Source organism: Vipera berus (assembly GCF_964194415.1).
Source record: "Vipera berus genome assembly, chromosome: 9".
NCBI classification, from domain to species: domain Eukaryota; kingdom Metazoa; phylum Chordata; class Lepidosauria; order Squamata; family Viperidae; genus Vipera; species Vipera berus.
The window spans coordinates 832434-849127 of NC_138212.1; the positions used below are offsets into that span (position 1 = coordinate 832434).

Sequence of the window (16694 nt, forward strand, 5' to 3'; positions counted from 1 at the left end):
GGGGCCGGGCGGAGGCCGCTCCCGGCCGGGCCTGGCCCGAGGGGCGGCTAGGCGTCGGGCCGGCCTGAGCATCCAGGTAAGCCGGGCTCGGCTCTGGGGGAGGGGCGCAGGCGGGGGCCTCGGGCGGGGCAGACGGGGCTGAGGAGGAGGGGGGAGGGCCAGGGGCTCCCGAGCACGTGCAGAGCGCTTGTCCCGCACCGGGAGCCCCTGTTGGCCGGAAATCATTGACCCCCCCGGATGCTTCGGTGAGAGGCGCGTTCGAGGTGTGGGGCGTGCCTCTGAGCATAGGCAGAGCGCCCGTCCCTTGCTGGGTCTTGCCCGAGCGGCGGGCTTCGGGCTCCTCGGTCGCCCGGGAGGGAAGGGACCCCCTTGAGCCCCTCCGCTGGAGCCGCCCCCTCCCCGCGCTTTTTTGGGGTGGGGGAGTGAACGTCACGTGCTCGGGGACAGACCGATCCTTGTTCATGCAGTATTAAGATGGTTCCGGCGCTGCGCGTCTGGGGGTCTCGCGCCGATCCTCGGATCTCACCCGCAGAGCGAGGCTCTCCCCGGCCACGGTTCCCCGGGAAAGGGAGGCGACTGCGATGCCCGCAACGCCCCCTCCTCTGCCGGGTGCCCCGGAATCTGAGGGGCTTTGGGGGACAGCCAGCTCAGGGGGAGACCCTCCCTCTTCCTGGCATCGGATCCCGCATCCCCCGGCCTGCTGGGTGAGTCAGGGCTGCCCCGGCTGGCATCGTGGCACCAGCGGGCAGCCTGGCTGGCACGCCCGACTTCTTCAGCCAGGAGGACAAAGAGAAGCAGCAAAATCCAGCCTCTCTCTCTCTGTCTGTCAGGATCTGTCAGTGGTGCCTGGATGAAGGTCCTCTTTCCGCTCCAGAAGGCCACCCTGTTCAGCAGCCCCCACTGAATGGGGACGGAAGACCCCCTGAGACCTTCTTCCTTAAAGACATGGGAAGACAGTGGGCCAGAAAGCGGGGGAGGACGGCTATCTGAATTTAAGGGGGGGGAATCATCTTTACATGGAGGAAAAATAATAGAGGGCCTCTCGGAAGGTCTTCTGCTTATTTGGACTCCAAACTGTCTCCTGACTGTATTCCCCACCCCCCAAATGGCCTGGCCTTGTTTTGCTTGGCTGGGCCTTTGGAATCAATTCCACAACAACAAACAAGCCTGGAGGTTTGCAATCCTAATGCATCGTGCAAACGATGTAAATTAGTGACAGATTGCATGCATTAATTGGGGCAATGCAAATCTGAACTTTTTTGAATTGGAAGAAAAAAAAATCGAACAAGTGTGGGGACTTGGGTTGCTGGTTCAGGAATTCCCAGGCCTCCATTTTTTTTCCCCAGGGAGATCAAAGGCTCTGCTTACTTTGGGGCTTTGAGGGCTGCTTTTACAGGGGTCTCTGAGATTAAAGATGATCTTGTTTTGTTTTCTTTCTTCTTGTTCAGAAACCTTTGTAATACAGAGGAGTGAACCTCTAAGATGGGTGTCCAACCTGGGTGACTCTAAGGCTTGTGGACTTCAACTCCCAGAATTCCCCAGCCAGCTATGCAATCTGTCTCTAACTTACATGGTTTGCATGGTGCTTTAGGGTTGCCTAGCTGACTGGGGAATTCTGGGAGTTGAAGTCCACAAGCCTTAGAGTCACCCAGGCTGAGAAACTGCTCTAGAGAGAAGCCAAGGAGAAGAACAACCAAGTTTCACCTTTGGGAGGGTCTCCCATTGTGCAATTAATCCAAAGCTGGTGGGGAGGGGAATGTCGCTGCCCCCAGCCCCCTGCTCTTTGTGCGAGTCATCGGATCCTGGATGCTGGCGGTATTCCGACAGTCATTCTCCTGGTGGATGAGGTGGGGGGGGTCAGGAACACAGGCCTCTCCCCTGCGCTGTAGGAGGGGTCCACTTGGATTCAGAGCAGGGAACAGGAGGCTGCATTTCATGTCCCTTGGACTCAGCTTTGTGGCTCTCCAGCTGTTGAGTGGACTTCCCTTCTCCTGCTCTTCACTGGACTTGCCAAGGATGATGGAAGCTGGAGTTTGTCCCACCTAGAGGACTAGCACCATCCCCTACTGAAAGCCGCTGGGCTTTTCAGCTCCTGATCTTAAAATCCTGCTTCCACGCCTCGTTTAGTTCAATAGAACAGAAATATGAACTGCTCAACAAACATTCCTTTGAATGTTTGGAGGTCTTTGAGTTGCCAACTTCGGAGCCTTCTGCCCTACGTCGCGGCGTGGAGGTTTCAAAGCAGGGCACTTGGCAAAGCCGGGGCAGGTTCTGCACACATCCCTGAACAGCCCTCGACTTGGGGCTTCAGTGGAGCCACCGGAGTAAATGGAGGAGACGGACAGCATGAATGTAGAGCCCCCCCCCAAAAAAAAATGCCCTCAAGAAGAGCAAAATGAAGCAATTTGATAGTCTGGCCTCTTTCGTATGTTATCATAGAGAGATCCAGCCTAGAACTAAGGAGAAATTTCCCGGCAGTGAGGACAATTAACCAGAGGAACGACCTGCCTCCAGAAGCTGCGGGCACTCCGTCACGGGAGGCTTTTAAGAAGAGACTGGACAGCCAGCTGTCTGGAATGGTATAGGGTCTCCTGCTTGAGTAGGGGGTAGGACTAGAAGACCTCTAAGGTCCCCTCCGACTCTGTTATTCTGATGCCCTTGTCCTGGGCTGCTGAAAGTTTGCCTGTCCCAGATGTTTGCAGGAGGGTGTGAAAAACGCCTCCGCAACTCCCCAGTCTGCCTTTCCAGCAATTTACTTTTCCTCTCCTTCCAGCTTAAGGCTTCTTGGGGGCTTCACGTCACTTTCTCTATTAGTAAGACAAATTGCTGCACAGTGCACGCTGGAGCACTGCAACTTAGTTCCAGGATTCAGCTGTGTGTAAATAAGAACTGGAAGAAGCTAATTCCGAAAGAAGGGAGGCCCCGAAGCTTGAAAATGCAGCCGAAGCATCACTGGATTTGCAAACGCCGTTGAGTTCCTTCATTCCAGGAAGGCGTCTAAACTTGCTTTTTCTGCAAATGTACTTGACACATTCTCAGAGGCCTTCCTAGCTTCCTTATTCTAGGGGCAGTACAGTGTAGTGGTGAGAAACATCCTGTTCTGAATGTTTCCTTCAAAACTTTAAGTAACTTAGAGCACTTCAGCATTTTTTTTCTCCTCAAAATCAGTGCAGATAGTCCTCGACTTATGACTATAACTGAGCCCAAAATTTCTGTTGCTAAGCAAGACAGTTGTTAAGTGAGTTTTGCCCCATTTTACAATCGTTCTTGCCACATTTGTTAAGTGAATCCGGCTTCCCCCGCTGACTTTGTTTGTCCGAAGGTTGCAAAAGGGGATCGTTGCAACCGTCGTAAATATGAGTCGGTTGCCAAGCGTCTGAATTTACATCACGTGACCATGGGGATGCTGCAACGGTCGTAAGCGTGAAAAATGATCAGTCATTTTTTATTGCCATTGTAACTTTGAATGGTCACTAAATGAACTGTTGTAAGTTGAGGAGTGTCTGTAAAAAGAATTTTGGACGCCTCGCAGTTCCAAACTGAAGCCATTCAAGAACACGCAAAGCGGTTTGAACATTTAAAAAACTTGCTTATTGATACAGCTAGCTGAGCTCAGCTTTTAATCATCAATTTGACCAGCCGAATTGTAAAACGATTAATCTGCTGTTTCCAGCAATGAGAATGCTAATTGCTAATTTAATTTGTAGAGGGGCCCTCCTATTTTTCTTCTGGAACTGCATTTTTCAAAGCCAGCTGCTGCTGCAGCTCACAGTTACAGGCAGGATTTCTAATTGACACCATTGCCTCCATTAAAACTTACTCTAGGATCCATATTGAGTTTTGACAATGTGCCCAAATGCTGAAATATTTAATAAGAGGCTGAAAACTATAGGCAATAAGCCACTATAAATGACCTGATTAGTTAATATCCCTATTGCAATCGTTCTAATTTGCAGCCAGCATTAGCGGCTGGAGAAGGCTGAGGGACATTCACTGCCCAGCTCCTATTAAGCCCTAAATCAGGGGTGTCCAAGCTTGGCAAATTTAAGATTTGTGGAGCCCCGCCTTAGGTGCTGATTCTGACAACCCACGGAAATCTCTGGTCGGACGTGTCCCATCCTTTCTGATGCCGCAATAAATAAATTGAACCGAGGCCTCTGCACCCACTGTCATCTTAGAAAGGTAGCGGGCTAGAGCATCCCCATTTGCCTCCCAGATATGTAGGTACTACATCCCCCATCGTTCCCAGTCTTAACAGAATAACAGAGTGGGAAATGACCTTGCAGGTCTTCTAGCTGGCTGGGGAATTTTGGGAGTTGAAGTCCATAAGTTTTAAAGTGGGGAATTTTGGGAGTTGAAGTCCATAATTCTTAAAGTGAGGAATCCTGGGAGCTGAAGTCCACAAATCTTAAAAATGGCCAGATTTGGAGACTCCTGAGCCAGAGGATTCATCATTTATGACCTGGACTTCTGGCAGTCAGGCTCACGGCCTCCTTGCCTTTTCTGCTGTCAAGGAATGTTGCCATGCTGTTACACGGAAAAGATTAACGGCATTCTCATCAACTTCCATGCTGGGCAGGTGAGTGGGTAGCCGCTGTTGGTTCTCCAAGCGTTTGGCATTTTCTCAGCTTGGCTACCCAGGCCTGGATTTTTTGCAAACTGAGGGAGGTCTTAGCTAACACTTGGGACACCCCCCCCCCATTTGCTTTGCTGTGAGAAGTGACAAAAGAGAAGCCTGAACACAGCTGAATTTCTACAAGCTGTTTTCTCCTTTGTATACCTAGAGGTTTCTGGCAGAGTGGGCATATTCAGATCTTGAGTTTATTAGCTGGGGAGGGTTTCCCCCCCCCTTCTCACCTTTTCTGGCTCCGTTATTGTTTAAATGGCAGAGAGAGAAAGTGACTGGCGTCAGGCAGAGATTGAGAAGACCCCAAGGGGCTGCCCTGTAGAAATGAGCTCCTCCTACTCCCCCTCCCCAGAATTTCCAATATAATGTCTAAGAGTGGCAGGAAAAAAAAGGGGGGGTTACAAGTGGAAGAATCCACTAAATGATCTTCTATTCCGTTTCTTAGTTATGGATTTGGGGGGGCTTATCTTTTGGAAAAAGAGAAATCGATATAGCTTTATGTGGAGATTTAAGATTAATTAAGTTGATATTTACTACATTCCTCTCCTGTGTTTGCTCACTAAGTATTTGATCATGAAATATTCATTTTCTTGCTGGGTGTTAAACAATGATGCTGGATGGCAAGGTTTTGTCTTTATGGTAATTTTTCTCCTTCTGCATCCCTGGGCATCAGCCGGGTCATCTCAGGTGACCCGGGAATTGTTTTCTTTGGGATATTTGCAAGGAGAAGAGAAAGCAAGATTGGATTTTATAGGGGGAATAGATAGTGCACCCCAGAAAATAATAATAATAATAATAATAATAATAATAATAATAATAATAATAATAATAATAATAATAATAATAATAGTAGTAGTAGTAGTAGTAGTAGTAGTAGTAATAATAATAGTAATAGTAATAATAATAATAACTGGTGAGATCATAAAATAGAGAAAGTCATAGAAAATGATAAAGTTAAACTGCTCTGGGACTTCAGAATTCAAACCGACAAGCAGCTGCAACATAACACCCCGGACTTAACAATTGTTGATAAGAAAGTCAAAAAAGTCTGGATAGTGGACAGGGCAGTGCCTGGAGACAGCAGAATAGAGGAGAAAGAACTGGAGAAGATAACAAAATACAAAGACCTACAAATAGAAATAGAAAGACTGTGGCAAAGGCAAGCAAGGGTGGCACCAATAGTCATAGGGGCCTTGGGTGCCATCCCAAAACAACTGGAGCACCACTGGAACACCATCATCGGCATTGACAAATGCGCCATCAGTCAATTGCAAAAGGCGGCCTTACTAGGAACTGCTTCCATCCTGTGACGAGATCTGTAACGCCATCAAACATCCACATCTGCCTATCCCAGGTCCTTGGTAAGGACTCAGTAGGTAGACAAAAATGCCAAATCCAGTCTGAACATCTGGCTGACTGTGCGATGATCAATAATAGTAATAGTAATATAATAATAATAATAATAATAATAATAATAATAATAATAATAATAATAATATAAAATAAACCAAGGGATATCTTAGAAGAGTGGTTGTCTACAGAGTTCCTCTCTGTTGGGACTACGTGCCCCATCGTTCGGAGTCTGGAAGAGGCCTGAGCAGAGAGGAGGGCTGAGCGGTCGTCTCAAGCTCCTTGGGCCCCTCTTTCTCGAGAGAGAGGCGCTTTCACTTCATCTGTTACTGTGATGGTGGCATGAGAAAGAGGAAGGAGATGGCAAAGCCCGAACACGCAGCTTTGCCAGGGCAAAACACCGACTGCCAGTTTGCTCCCCGAATCAGAGGAATCTGATGCAGCTGGTCCTTGTCTATAACAGTTTGCTTAGTGACCATTTGAAGTCACAACGGCACTGAAAAAAGGGACTTCTGACCATTTTTCACACTTCTGACCGCTGCAGCCTCCCCCGGTCGCATGATCAGAATTTGGATGCTTGGCAACTGGCGTGTACTTAGGATTGTATTGGGGTCACGTGACCTTTTGCGACCTTCTGACAAGCAAAATCAGCGGGGAGGCCAGATTCACAACCCTGTGACTAACTGAACAACTGCAGTGATTCACTTAACAACTGTGGCAAGGAAGGTTGTAAAATGGGGCAAAACTCACTTAACAACCGTCTCGCTTAGCAACAGAAAATTTGGGTTCCATTGTGGTCCTAAACTGAGGACTCCCTGTATTTCTGTATTTTATACCTTGATGAAATAATGTTTTTTTTAAAAGGATGCTCGCCTCTGGGGTGGTTGGGGGGGGGTGTTTTTCCCCCTGCCAAGAAAATCCAGGAGAAGGAGACCTCAGTAAAATGCAGGCCCCGGGGTCTGCTCTGGCGCCTTTTAAAAATTAAAAAAGATGCCGGATGCTGAGAAGAGGGGGTCCTGCAAATTTACTCCAGGTTTAACCCACCGTGAGGCCAAACGGGGCCCAGGCTGCAAGGCCCCCCAAGCGAGGCACCGGCAGCCTTTGGGCTCTCTGCCGCCTTGTCAAAGACGTTGTTTATCCTTTGGCTGAAACAGGCGGAGCTTTAGGGATGGACAGAGTGCGGGGGAAATGGATGAAAAGCACCATCGATAAATGTGAATCTTAATCCAATTTGTCATTCGGCAGGGTCGGTTTTGAGCGAGGAAAAGGCACCCCGAGGTGTATAACTCTGCACATGGTCCAGGAAGAGTGAAATGCCCCCCCTTTCCATAATTCAGGACCGTGGCAAGGGATGTAGTCCCTACATATCTGGGAGGCAAATGGGAATGCTGTAGCCCGCTACCTTTCTAAGATGACAGTGGGTGCAGAGGCCTCGGTTCAATTTATTTATTGCGGCATCAGAAAGGATGGGACACGTCCGACCAGAGATTTCCGTGGGTTGTCCGAATCAGCACCTAAGGCGGGGGTGTCCAAGCTTGACCACTTTAAGACCTGTGGCTGGGGAATTCTGGGAGTTGAAGTCCACAGGTCTTGAAGTGGGGAATTCTGGGAACAGAATCCAGAAAATTTATAGTGTACAAATTTGGAGACTCCTGAGCTGGAGGCTTCATCGGTGGAGACCTGGACTTCAGCCATCAGCGGTCACTTCCCCCTCTTTCTGATCTTCTGGAGGAGCCCGTGGAGCCCCCTAACCTCTCTCCATCCTTTGCCTTGCAGCCCCCTCCCTGACCAGCAGCATGGAGGGCCTCCTGCTGTGCCTTCTGGTGCTCCTGGCCCAGCTGGCCCTGGCGCAGGTGTGTCCCAAGCGCTGCGTCTGCCAGAACCTCTCACCCTCCTTGGCCATCCTGTGCACCAAGACCGGCCTCCTCTTTGTGCCCACCGTGATTGACAGGCACACGGTGGAGCTGCGCCTGACGGACAACTTCATCACCGTCATCCGCCGGAAGGACTTCTCCAACATGACCAGCCTGGTGCACCTCACCCTCTCCCGCAACACCATCAGCCAGATCCTGCCCTACGCCTTCGCCGACCTGCGCAGCCTGCGCGCGCTGCACCTGGACAACAACCGGCTGCTTCTGCTTGGGGGCGAGCAGCTGAAGGGGCTGCCCAACCTGCGCCATCTCATCCTCAGCAACAACCAGCTGCAGGACATCTCCCCTGTGGCCTTCGACGACTTTGTGGGCACCTTGGAGGACCTGGACCTCTCCTACAATAACCTGGCGCAGGTCCCCTGGGACACCATCCACCGTCTGCACAACGTCAACACCCTCAGCCTGGACCACAACCTGATTGACTTCGTGCCTGAGGGGGTCTTCAGCAACCTCCTCAAGCTGGCCCGCCTGGACATGACCTCCAACAAGCTGAAGAAGATCCCGCCGGACCCCCTCTTCCTGCGCATCCCGGTCTACGCCAAGTCCAAGGGCTCCCCGCCCTCCTCCTTGGTGCTCAGCCTGGGGGGCAACCCCCTGCACTGCAACTGCGAGCTGCTCTGGCTGCGCAGGCTGGCCAGGGAGGACGACCTGGAGACCTGCGCCTCGCCCCCCGACCTGCTGGGCAAGTACTTTTGGACCATCCCCGAGGAGGAGTTCATTTGCGAGCCGCCCGTCATCACACGTCACACGGGCCGCTTGGTGGTCATGGAGGGCGAGGGGGCGGTCCTTCGCTGCCGCGGGGTGGGCGACCCAGAGCCCTCCATCCACTGGGTCTCCCCGGAAGGCAAAGTGGTGGCCAACACTTCGCGGACCGCCTCCTACGACAACGGCACCCTGGAGATCCTGATTGCGGCCGTCCAGGACACGGGGGTCTTCACCTGCATCGCCTCCAATGCTGCTGGCGAAGCCACCACGTCCGTGGAGCTGGTGGTCAACCTGCTGCCATTGCTCTCCAACGCCACCACCCCCAAGGTGCCTGAGGCCGTGGGGCCTTCGGACATCCTCACCTCAGCCATGGCCACTCTGCCTCTGGGCGCCAACGACACGGGGGCCTCTCAGGACAAGGGCGTGGTGGTCACAGAAATCTCCTCCTCTTCCGCCCTGATCCGCTGGTATCCCCAGTGGCACATCCCCGGCATCCGCATGTACCAGATCCAGTACAACAGCTCCTCAGATGACACCTTGGTGTACAGGTGAGCCGGGCCGTCAGTGGCAGCGCTTGGGAGTCCTTCAGGTGGGGGGAGGACCATGTGCCGCCAGGGGGCAGTAAGCGCTGGGCAGGCCCTCCAGGGCTGGGAGGGAAGGAATGGCCAGGCCGGCTCCGAGTGACCGGATGGACCGGATGGACCACCACCAGGAGTTGTGGGGGCTCCAGCACTGGGGATTTTCAAGAAGAGACGGGGCAGCCACTTGTGGACTTCAACTCCCAGAATTCCCCAGCCAGGTTCACTTAACAGCTGTGTTCCTAGCTGAACAACTGCAGCGATTCACTTAACAACTGTGGCAAGAAAGGGGTAAAATGGGGCGAAACTCAGCCAATGTCTCAGTTAACAACAGAATTTTTGGGCTCAATTGTGGTCGTAAATCGAGAACTAGCTGTATAAGGTATGTAGACAGGAGAAAATATTTAACTAAGATAAAACCATAAAAAATCAGCATATTATGTCGCAATAGAGTTGCAGTGAGGTAGATAGTCTACGCCATTTTTCACTGTGAGCACACTGGCCCACCTTAAGAATGAAATTTCAGTTTGATATCCAAGGTCCGGGAGGGGATGATGGGTCCCCGGTGCCCTGGGCCAGCTTGGAGGGGAGCCTGGCTGAATTGCTCCAGCCTCTCCGCTTCTTTCCCCTCCCTTCTTGAAGGTCAGATTCCTCCCCGCCTGGCTAGGAATGCAGACCTGGCAGTGGAACGCTGGGGGGATCCCAGAGGAGCAACTCTCAGCCGCCCGCCTCCAAAGGCAGGATAATTAAGGCCAAAGAAGGAATTTGCATGATTTTTTTCTTTAAAATAAAGAAACTAGGCTGTGGCACCAGCTTCCCCTTCTTCCTGAATGCCGGGGAGGGATGGGGTGGCTGGCGTGGCAGGGTGTGTGTGTGTGTGTGTGTGTGTGTGTGTGTTTAACAGGATGCAAAATGTTGTTTCCTTTCTAAGGTGCTGAGTAAACATGACTAGGAATCTAGCATTTTTGAGAGATTTGCAGAATCCCTGCCGATCTCCAAACAGCCGGATCAGATTCCACCCCCTGGCTGGGGTGATTCCTTCCTTTCTGGAGAACTCAGACCTGCTGCGTTTCAGGGATAAAATTTCAATTAAATTTCCAAAGATGTTTAGGAGTTCCCAGCCAGTCTGAGCAAAGCTCTTTCCTGTGATTTGCTTCCATTGGGAAGGTTCATGTCTGGAACCCGGAGCCGGAGGGGGCCTGAGGGATGATCCCTTAACCTTGGGCATTGCTAGTGACCCACATTCCCTGCTCTGCCCCCCCCCCCAAGTGTACTGGACCACAGCTCCCATCTCCTCCAGCCCAATATGGGGTGGAGTCTTCAGCTGCCAGCCACGGGGAGTGACAGTCCCTGCCAGGTTAGTGCGAGACAAGGCCGAGTGGTGGGGCACTGCAACCGTCGTAAGTACGAGTCAGTTGCTAAGCCTTGGACTTTTGATCACGTGACCATGGGGACACTGTGACAGTTGTAAGTGTGAAAAAGGGCTGTAATTCACCTAATCAGCAAATATGTACTGTGGGACTATAGGAAGGACTGTGCCCTTCCCTCTGCTGTGGGCAAGGAGGCAGTGGGGGGGCATGCTGCCACCCCCTCACCCCATCCTGCTTCCCTTTACTGAATCTTATGCCTCGTTTTGCACCATCTACCCCTTCTGAGAAGAGGGTCAGGCTAGATGCCCCAGGCAGGGAAGGAGCCCCTGGACCCAGCGGGCAGGGGGAGCACAGGACCCCCTGGGGGGAGGGGCTGGCATTGGAAGAAGAGGGGGGCTGAAAGATTCAAGACCCTCTCTCTGCCCCCTCCCTGGGGCTTTTCTTCCTCGTCTTCGCCCCCTCCAAGCATCCCCCCCCCGCTGCATTGCTCTCCCGCTTTGCAAAGAGGTGGGGAAGCTCTCTGGGGGAGCAGGGTCTTCTGGGTCCCCCCACCTCTGGCAGTGGGCCCAGCATCCACTGCCTGCTGGCCGGAAAGGAAACGAATGCGGGCTGACCTACTTAGGATGCAGAATTGGGTTTCAGCAGCCTTGGTGCGTGCGTGCGTGAGAGCCAGCACGGGGGGGGGCTGGGGGGCTGGGGAGGGTGAACTCCCTGCTGCCTGTTGTGAGTCAGCTGGGGGTGGGGAGGGGGCAGTGCGCGGAGGGGCCGGCCCTGCAGGCAGGAGAGCTTTTCGAATCCAGCTTGGGCTCAGCATCTATTGATCCCAGCCGCCCCAGGCAGGGGAAGGGGGGGGGCGTCCTTCGGGCTCTTTGCAATGTCACCAAGGCTGGAGGGGGGCCCTCCCGAAAGAGGCGAAGGGACAGCAAGAGAGGATTCTGGGATCTTGGGGTGGCGTGGGTCTCTGGGTTTCTGAGGGCTGCCCACGCCATCTGCACCGGTCCCGCCTGGCTCTGCCTGAGGAGGGGGGGGCTCAAGGACAAAGGTGGGGGGGACGTTGCCATGCAGGGCTCATTTTCCTGAGCTGAGGATTGTGAGAACCGATGCAAAAGGGCAGGCATGCTGGTCAGGTGGTTCTGCAGCGTCTCTGTGACTTTGCCTGGGGGGGGTGCCCTGCTCAGAAACAGAGGTGGTGGTGGGGGGTAAAGAACAGATAACGGGGGGGGGTGTTACGAGGCTCCTGGGCTGCCTTGCTCAGGAAGAGCACTGTCTGGCCCCACTGATTTGGGGGGCAGAGTTTGAGGGAAGCGCCTTCCTTTTCAAGAACTGGGGAGGGGGGGGCTTAAGGACAGGGTGTCCGACAAACAGAGGCGTTTTTTCTTTCTGAGTCACAAACCAAGCCGGGGTTGTTTTAGAGCTGGTCCTTGATTTACGACCACATTGGAGCCCCAAATTTCTGTTGCTAAGGTTGTTAAGCGAATTTTGCCCCATTTTACAACCTTCCTTTCACTGCAGTTCTTAAATTAGTAAACCCGGTCAAGTGCTTCTGGTTCCCCCCTTGACTTGGCTGGTCAGAAGGGCGCGAAAGGGGGTCACGTCATCACACTGCGACCGTTGCCCAGGGACGCTGCAAGTCGTAAGGGTGAAAAACGGTCAGAATTCATTTTTTCAGTGCCCGTTGTAACTCCGGACGGTCACTAAACGAACTGCCTAAGTCGAGGACCACCTGTGTTCTTCCTGCTGCATCCACTGTGCTGGATTGTCTCGCAGCCCCCAAAGCAAGAAAGAGAGAGGGGGGGCGCCTTTCCTTCGGCTGAAGACACCCCCCCCCCGGGATGCCCTGGGACCCTTCCCCCTTGGCAAACCTCTTGCAAATGGCAGGCTTGGCCTGAGAGGCCGGATCCTTGCGCCAGTGAATCTGTGGTGCCTTTCATCTGGGCCGGGCCCTTGCCCCCCCGTCCCCCCCAGCTCGGCTGCTGCTGCTTTGTAAACAGGTCCTGCAGCTTTAATGAGGACCGGGAAGACGGTCTCTAGCTGCAGGGCCTGGCCCCCCTTGCAGAGCGGGACAGCTCTGCTTTGTGCCGGGCGAAGAAGAGGCTCCTCGTTCGACAGAAGCCCCCTGCGAGTTTGTTGACATTTAAGCGGCTCGGCCTCTGATCAGCCTGAAAGCCTCTTAGCACAGTTCCCTCCCGGTCTTTGAAGTCCAAGATGGTGGGAATCATGTCACAGCTGTGGGAAGCCCCCTTCAGAAGACTCGTGGTCCGCCCCGGGTGGAGGACGTGCGCAGAATAGAGTGGCTGGCTCTGTGCCGGGATCAGCCGGATGGGCTCTGGGGACCTTCCATGCGAGTGGAAGCGAATATGAAAGGAGGCTCAAGAAGGAAATTTTCACTGGTGGTTTTCAAGAAGAGACTGAACAATCACCTGTCTGAGATGGTCTAGGTTCTCCTGCTTGAGCAGGGGGCTGGACTAGAAGACCTCCAAGGTCCCTTCCAGCTCTATTCCATTCCATTCCATTCCATTCCATTTTCTATTCTATTCCATTCCATTCCATTCCATTCCATTCCATTCCATTCCATTCCATTCCATTCTATTCTATTCTATTCAGGACGGCCTAAGGAGTGGGGCTGGGAGGGGGCTGGAGCACCACAATCTTTGAGCAGGGGGGCAGATGCTTGGATGTCTTGATCTGGCCTTACAGGAGTGGAGGGGACTTGAGTGCCAAGGTGGACTCTTGCCCCGAAGGTGCTCCAGACCACAGGAGCCCAGGGGTGCCCAGACCTCCCCCAGTCAGGTCACGGGGTGGGTGTTCAGGCTGCTGTTCTCCAGGGCTGGTGGTCTTACCTTGCAGGAGGCAATCTCATTTGGGGAATGGCTTGCCTCCAAACGTTGTGGGTGCTCCATCAAGTGGAGGTCTTCGAAAAGAGGTTGGGTAGCCATTTGTCCTGGAGGGTATAGAAGTGGGTCCAACCGTGGGAACTTTAAGACTTGCAGACTTCAACTCCCAGAATTCCCCAGCTGGGAGTTGAAGTCCGCAAGTCTTAAAAGTTCCCACAGTTGGACACTCTTGGTATAGGGTCTCCTGCTTGAGCAGGGGGTTGGACTAGAAGACCTCCGAGGTCCCTTCCAACTCTGCTATTCTCTCTTTCTTCCCCCAGAATGATCCCTCCAACAAGCAAGGGCTTCTTGGTGAAGGACCTGGCGGCCGGGCGGGACTACCACCTCTGCGTCTTGGCCATCTACAACGACGGGCTGACCTCGCTGACGGTCACCCAGAGCCTCGGCTGCCTCCGGTTCAGCACCCTGAGAGACGGCCTGCAGTGCCACTCGCTGCACACCCAGTTCCTGGGGGGCACCATGATCATCATCGTTGGGGGCATCATCGTGGCCTCGGTGATGGTCTTCATCATCATCCTCATGATCCGCTACAAGGTCTACAGCGGCCAAGAGGAGCAGAAGACCACCAAGGTCAGCAACGTCTACTCGCAGACCAACGGTAGCCACCCGCAGCCCCCCGCCGGGCTGCCCTGCTCAGCCTCCAGACATGACGGGTGGGAGGGGGAGAGCTGCCGCCGGACCAGGAAGGACCACAGCCTGGCAGCGCCGGGCAAGGACTGTGAGAAAGGCGCACGGTCCGTTTCATCCGGCAAGGAGGCGGAGGAGGAGGTGTCCCCCCGGAGAAGGAGGTGGTCCCGGACGAGTCTTGACCACCACGCATGCGCCGGGCTGGGCCCCGAGGCCTCTGGAGCAGAAGAGGAAGGTAAAGTGAGAGGGGCTTCTCCTTGGCTTACAGTGACAACGGCGCTGAAAAAAATGGACCTCCGGCCATTTGTCACATTTGGCAACTGGTTCATACTTGTGACCGTTGCTTTGTCCCAGTGAGTGAGTGAGTGAGTGTGTGTGTGTGTGTGTGTGTGTGTGTGTGTGTGTGTGTGTGTCCCCTGTGATCCTCTTCTGACAAGCGAAGTCAGGGAGGAAGCCAGGTTCGCTTCACAAGAGTGTGACTGGCTTAACAGCCGCAGGGATTCAGTTAACGATTGTGCAAGAGGGTCACAAAATGGGGCAAAATTAGAGATTTGGGGGCTCAATTGTGGTCAGCAGCCAGAAGCCTCTGCCCAAATCTTGTCCCCCTGAGGCTTGTTGGCTCCTATCCAGAGGCGCCAAGAGAAAAATATCTCAAGTACTTGGTGAATTCGCTCATGAGGAAGGAGTAGATCTGCGAAGATCTGACCTGGAAAGTCAACACAACCCAGGTGGCCAGAAAGGCCCAACAGAGACTCCGCTTCCTCGGGAACTTGCAGAAAAACAGGGTAGAACAACGGCTTGTGACCCTCTTTTACCGGTCTACTCTAGAGAGCGTCCTTTCTATGGTATCGTGGTCTGGTATGCTGGTCTGACAGCCGCGGATAGGAAGGCATTACAGAGGGTGGTGAGCACAGCACAAGACATGGTGGGTTGTCCCCTGACACCACTGGATGACCTTGCCAGGGCTCGCTGCCTTGGAAGAGTGAGGAAAATCCTCAGGGACGACTCACACCCTGGACGGTACCTCTTTACTCTCCTACCATCGGGGTGGGAGATACAGGAGTATAGCCAGCCGAACTCACAGGCTGAAGAATAGCTTTTATCCGTGGGCTGTCAGGCTTTTGAACGGGAAATAATTTTATAAACTTTTATGCATGATTGACCTGCGAGGCCAGTGCGTTGTGCAATTATTTCACATGGTGTAATAAGATGGAGGGTTTGTGTCACTGTGAGTTGGGGGTGGGGGCACGAACGGTGGTTCAAACAATCTCAATGTATACATGGTTGTACTTTGACAATAAAGGTTCGTTCAAGTAGGGATCCGACCAGAGCATGTTTCTCAACCGTGTCCCTTTAAGAACATGTGGACTTCAACTCTGGCTGGGGAATTCTGGGAGTTGAAGTCCAGACATCTTAAAGGGACACAGTTGAGAAACACTGCAATGAAGGCAGGGGGGATTCCCTTCTTTTGCTACACTGCTTAGCTCATGTCAACCCCCCCTTCCCCTTTCTGCTCCTTGCCCTCCCCCCTTGCTTTGTGCAGACCCCCCATTAGAGGTCCCAGCCGAGGAGAAGAGGAACGTCAATTGGACCGGCGTCGTCAAGATCTGAGCCCTGGCTGTTGGCCGGCGAAGAACGAGCCACAATCGGACCCCAGCCCCGAGGTAGGAGCTCTCTCTGCACCCCCCAACCAACCTATTGCCAGAAAGTAGGGGGCCATAGCAGGAGGGGGCTTGCATTTGAAGAGGGCAGCTGGCCTCTCATCTTTGCACACAGCAGCCAGATGTGCAGAAGGGTGGCAGCTGAGTTCTCTGCCCTGTGGGCACTTCACCCAGCACCCCACTGCTCCTACTTTGCCATCGTGTGTGTGTGTGGGCATGTGTGAGTGTTGCCATGAAAAACGGCTTTAGGTCCATGGGTCCTCCCAAGTTTTTTGAAAGGAGAATGAGCATGCTCAAAACACGAAGACTTGAGCCATTTGGAGAGATGGTTCCTCCTTCAGACACCTGAAAGGCAGGCTGGGCAGAGACCCCGGTTGCATTGGATTTGGGGGGGCATGCGGAAAGTTTGTGGGAGCAGTCAGTCTGTGCTTCAGGCAGGCAGCACCAACAATCAAGAGTGCCAGGAAACCAAACTCTGCTGCTCTCTCTCGCAGGCCGAATCCGGAGATTCCTTGGCTGTCCCTCCAGATGGTGCCGCGGCCCCAGCAGAAGACCCAGGCAGCCCCCCCAGCTCAGCTGCCTCTTCCTGGGGGGGGTGAGAGGCTCTGGGGTCTCACCTCGGCCTTACGGGCATCTTTCCACTGGACTCTGTTCAGGGCCCGTTTTCTACAAAGACTGTTTGTTTTTCTAAGCCACACCTGGAATTTTCTAATAAATGGAGGTGAAAATCGGGGCGGTTTCTTCTGAGAGGAGGATGAGGGCGCCTGGTATCCTTCGGCAGGTATTGGGGGACGGGTGGGGGGAGGGGACGGGGCAGAAAATGCAAGGAAAACAACTAAGTCCTGATGCTCATTTCCTTGATCAGCTCAAGGGCTGTTGCCCACCCCTTAAAATCAATCCAGGTGGTCCTTGACTTACGACTGGTCAGTTAGCGAACTTTCAGAGGTACAA

General features: G+C 53.4%; 1 protein-coding gene across 2 annotated transcripts; it reads left to right on the forward strand.

Annotated features, from left to right (window-relative positions):
• Positions 1-16461, forward strand: LOC308672027 (leucine-rich repeat and fibronectin type III domain-containing protein 1-like protein). 2 transcript variants are annotated; one of them, XM_081334561.1, is made up of 5 exons: positions 1-76; positions 7754-9161; positions 13716-14317; positions 15626-15746; positions 16238-16461. In XM_081334561.1, exons 2-4 carry the CDS (start codon positions 7774-7776, stop codon positions 15691-15693), a joined length of 2058 nt encoding a protein of 685 aa, XP_081190687.1. In that variant the 5' UTR covers positions 1-76; positions 7754-7773; the 3' UTR covers positions 15694-15746; positions 16238-16461. The 2 variants fall into 2 exon arrangements, with proteins under 2 accessions (XP_081190687.1, XP_081190688.1); XM_081334562.1 differs by lacking the exon at positions 1-76 and adding an exon at positions 2843-3020.
• Positions 16462-16694: the final 233 nt, after the last annotated feature.